This window comes from Habropoda laboriosa, unplaced genomic scaffold, assembly GCF_001263275.1.
Source record: "Habropoda laboriosa isolate 0110345459 unplaced genomic scaffold, ASM126327v1 scaffold30, whole genome shotgun sequence".
NCBI classification, from domain to species: Eukaryota; Metazoa; Arthropoda; class Insecta; order Hymenoptera; family Apidae; genus Habropoda; species Habropoda laboriosa.
Genome location: NW_017100178.1, coordinates 663,048 through 667,391, shown reverse-complemented (window position 1 = coordinate 667,391; position 4,344 = coordinate 663,048). Strand labels below are relative to the sequence as shown.

Here is a 4,344-nt window from a genome sequence, read left to right as displayed (position 1 = left end):
ATACACAACCGTGGTTAGGGTGACCCTTTTCCAAAAATTCGAGAAATCCGATTCTAGCTCCGTGTTTCTTACGGCCTATTACTACTACTACCACCATTACTACCTTTTTGGAGTCGTTCCTCTTCGCCCAGTAGACTTCTACACAGAACCGGCTTGAAGAACACTACGACCGGCTTTTTGAGACACGTATTACATATACCTTTCCGTAACAAAACTCCAACGCAGCAACAGCCAGCCTACATATTGATAAAGAAAAATAAACGCGCCTAGGGAGCACACCCGTGGTCGACGTTTAGCTTCTCGAAGAGCTTTCAAGCTTTGCCCAACTAGTACGCTCTGGTTACTAAGCGCGCCTTCTAAAGCTCCCCGAAGTGCATCGTGCGAAGATAAAAGGAGGATAAGGAAGTCGAATCGGTCGAAAGAATCAAGCGAGGCGGATCGACGACCTTTACGCTACCTTGTCACTCGAAGAAAAGCAGGTCGGCCGTGAAAGAAGCCAGCATCGCCTAAACAAACCAACTCCAGAGCCTAATCGCTGTCGATATATACATATATATATATATACACACACACGATACGCGTGCACGCGTGTGTACCGCCTCCTTATACCACGTCACTTTCTTTCTTGGTGAAATTCTCCTTCGCCTTCTTTTCTGCGCGCGCGCGGAGAGTACTCGCGTTCCTCTTCCCCCGTATTGCAATTGCTGCAGCTCTGTAACCTTGCTCTTGATCTACGTGCATCGTCCAGCGGTGAAACCACCATCTCGCCTTCGAATTGTAGCTGGAATTGAAGAAAAAGCAAAAAGCAAATCAGGCAGCAGCGCAACGACACGAGAAAAGAAAGGAAGGAACAAGCTCTCTTTCTCTCTTCCGCTAACCGCTAACAGGCAAACACAGCACTTGCTGCACTGTCTCTCAGTTACGACTAACTGCTGCGATCGATAACAACTGTGTTTGATAAAGAGCAACAAGCCGATAACGGTGTGTGATTATCACGGTCTAAAAATAGTTTAGAATCGCTCGTATACCCGGCGCTGACAATCGCGAGCCTTTTACATACGGTGTTCGATAATACGCGACAACGAATAGTAGGCAAATAATAAGAAAGGAAAGGAGAAGAAGAAGAACGATTTTAACGGCGGGTTTCGTTCGCGGTTGAAGATTCGAATAAGTAATCTTTGCTCGTATCGTCGTCCGGTTCCGCGTGTTTTACGTGATTCGTCTACATTGAAGATCATCCGAGCTTTGGAAGACATTTGCTGTTTGCCGAGGGACGCGTTCATGGAACAATAAGATCGCACTCTACTCAAAGAAACACTACTTGCGAAAGGTACCACATTTATCATAGTATCGCAACTCGAGGCACTTACGGGATTTCGATGAGCGTTCGTGTGAATAATACGAATGAACTTGAAGCGAATCTTCTCGGATCCTCTCTTACGTGAAACGTTCGCTTAAAACTCTGGTATGCCGGTATACTTTTGCCAACTTTAATTTTGATCGTGTTCAAATGCCTCTCCGTATAAAGTCGTCTCGATTCGACAATTGAACGCTTCGATCCATCGAAGTCGTCTCATTGACGAAGAACAAAGCGAGCGAAAGCGGACGCTTCCTATGTTATATACAATACACCGGTGGTATGTGTGCATGAATGAAAGGTCTGGAGTGATTGAAAACGGAAGCGTTGTGACGTACAAGGGTCGGTGAAAGAGTAAGAGTGTGAAAGATAACGAGCGTCTGTCTCTCAGTTCGACGAAATTCCCGCAAGTGCCAATGAGTCGAGGGCCGGTTTGAATAAAGCAAAACAATTGTGTTCCTTGGCAAGATCAGACGGTGCGAGTGGAACGTGAACATACAGGCAAGGCTACTGGCGGAGCACACGTCCAGCCAGAGGAAGAGGAGAAATTAAAGTCGGCAGAAAAGCCAGACTTTGCGTTAGCCCGCCTAAGGAGTCCCTTGGTCTTCCAGGACTGGAAGTATGGCAATGGTCAACATGAATAACCTACTGAACGGCAAGGATCCCCGGTGGCTGCAACTGGAGGTTTGCAGGGAGTTCCAGCGCAACAAGTGTACCAGGCCGGACACGGAGTGCAAGTTCGCTCATCCGCCAGCTAACGTCGAGGTGCAGAATGGACGGGTCACTGCTTGCTACGACAGTATCAAGGTAACAAACCATTGTATAATCGAGTTCATACAATCCCGGATAATCGAACCTTTCGGCTACTTCTCGTAGCTGCTGAGCATTATCCTCTTTTTTCATCTTGTACACATGCATTTATACTACTATGTATATTTATACTATGTTCATTTGTGTCATCTGTGTGTCTATAATCATCTATTACGCGTCAGCATGGAACCTTATCGTCTGTTGAACTCGCGAAGTATTTGTACACGCTGTTCCAGGATTTCTCGATCAATCTCGGGAAATATGTTCGACAAGTGGAAATACGAAAAGAACGTTGTGTAAATAGGAATCGTTTCGAGGTTTATTAAGAAAATTGTAACAGTCGTATGAAATTCGAACGAAACGGCGACAAGCGGACACAACGTGTGGCTTACATTTTCAAATAGAAAATCATTCCAGCTAATTTGCTTCGGGAAAAAAGTGAACTCATTATTGTACAAATTTTTTATTTTTTATCGTTCGTTTATTTCATACTTTCTCGTTTGATTTTTTCACGGAACCTCGACCACGACCTACAGTTACGCATGTTTCTAGTCCTGCCCGTAGAACATGCTGACGAAGTTTGGCCGGAAAATTCTGGGACACCATGCGTAATCGATTCGTCCTGCAATTTACTTTTCTCGTTAAACTCCTCGAGGCCTTCTGTCGAAATTCATCCCGGGCACTTCTAATTTCGCGTAACGAATAGGCAATAAAGCCGACGCCGTGTAAATTTTTCTCAGAACAAGCACGCATGCGTTTACACGTCGGAGGAGCTCGCGATTAAACGAGAAAGAACGAAAAAAGATATGAGCAGGGCGCGGCCCGAACATTTCGCCTTCCGTCGCGGCGATATTGAATTTGAAAATTGAATTTTGCAGTTATTAATAGCGACAATTACTCAACGCGTCATCGGGACGGATTGAAGAAACGCTCGATAAATCCGACGAGTCAGAACCGATCTTGAGAGGGAGGAACGTTGGGTAAAAATTGGAAATCCTCTTGTTAATAGTCTGACACAAAGTTTACGGAAACTTTACTGTACGACGACGCGCGTGTACGCGTTTCTGCGATTAGATAAAACGGGAGGAAACATTCTGGGCGCGTCGAACAACCACGATCAAATGTTATTTCCTCTGGAAGGCGTTTCAAGGTTTTCAAGATTTGTTGTTACCGATTATACCTTCAAGTTTAACGGTTTCTCAGTTGAGAAATATCAAGGAGAAGTTTATATGATCTTTTTTTTTTGGAGATTGTTATCACCTTACGTTGTTAAAATACAGGATTGGAATTTTCGCAGAAAATTTATTCTCTCAGTGGTATATTTCTTTGTACGAGAAAAATTGACATTATTACCTATCCTAAGAAACATGTTGCTCGTTATTCCGTCGTAAGGAGAAATGTTACAAACAAACAGTAACTCGATTCATATGTACAAGCATTACAGAATTATCTCTGAGCGAATATTTCGCGCAACTCCGTAATAAATTTAACCAACTATCGGATCGGTAATTGCTTCGTCAAGTTGGAGCATGTGCTAACCAAAAGTTCAGAATCACTGTACATTGCAAGACAGCCTAAAATATTGCAATATTAATTTAAAATCGACAGAAGAATTGTTACGATATTCCGTACAGTTAAAATTAGGCAAGTTTTTTTTTATGTAATCCTCGGTTATTTGTTATCTGTTAAAATTAAAAAGAAGCGAACGTCTTAATTTCGACGTATATAATAATAAATTACAGATACGTTGTCCATTGGCTTGTATCTTATTTGCTTAACAATATAAAGTAACATCATGATAGTCTTCAAATCTATTTCTGTTGCCTAAGGGTTTCAAGCGTTTGGGCCTACGAGTACCCAAGGATTCTTCCAAAAGTGTGGCTGACATAGTAATCTATTGGAATACTTTACATATTTCCTTTTTTATTTGTGATACATATTTGGTAATTTTTTCTTAATGTAGTATTATTATTCAAAATTGTTTAACCGGTCATTCTAAAATTTTAATATTCGGGAAAAGCGAGGACCCTCGCACTTTAATGCCACAAGTTCATAGTAGGTTAACGGAAAGTTTGGATTTGAATGATAGTGGCCATTCCTTACACCAGTTCCAAGCTGTTCCTTCTTTTGTCAGGCATGTTCTTTCTACGTGAATTTTTCCACTGAATAAACACCAA

The 4,344-nt window shown here is 42.4% G+C and overlaps 1 protein-coding gene across 1 annotated transcript; it reads left to right on the top strand.

The window, feature by feature from the left end:
- The first annotated feature begins 1,156 nt into the window (after window positions 1-1,156).
- Window positions 1,157-3,090, top strand: LOC108578922 (protein muscleblind-like). The gene is made up of 3 exons (XM_017942341.1): window positions 1,157-1,330; window positions 1,831-2,164; window positions 3,046-3,090. The coding sequence occupies exons 2-3, from the start codon at window positions 1,979-1,981 to the stop codon at window positions 3,088-3,090; spliced, it is 231 nt and encodes a 76-aa protein (XP_017797830.1). The 5' UTR covers window positions 1,157-1,330; window positions 1,831-1,978.
- Window positions 3,091-4,344: the final 1,254 nt, after the last annotated feature.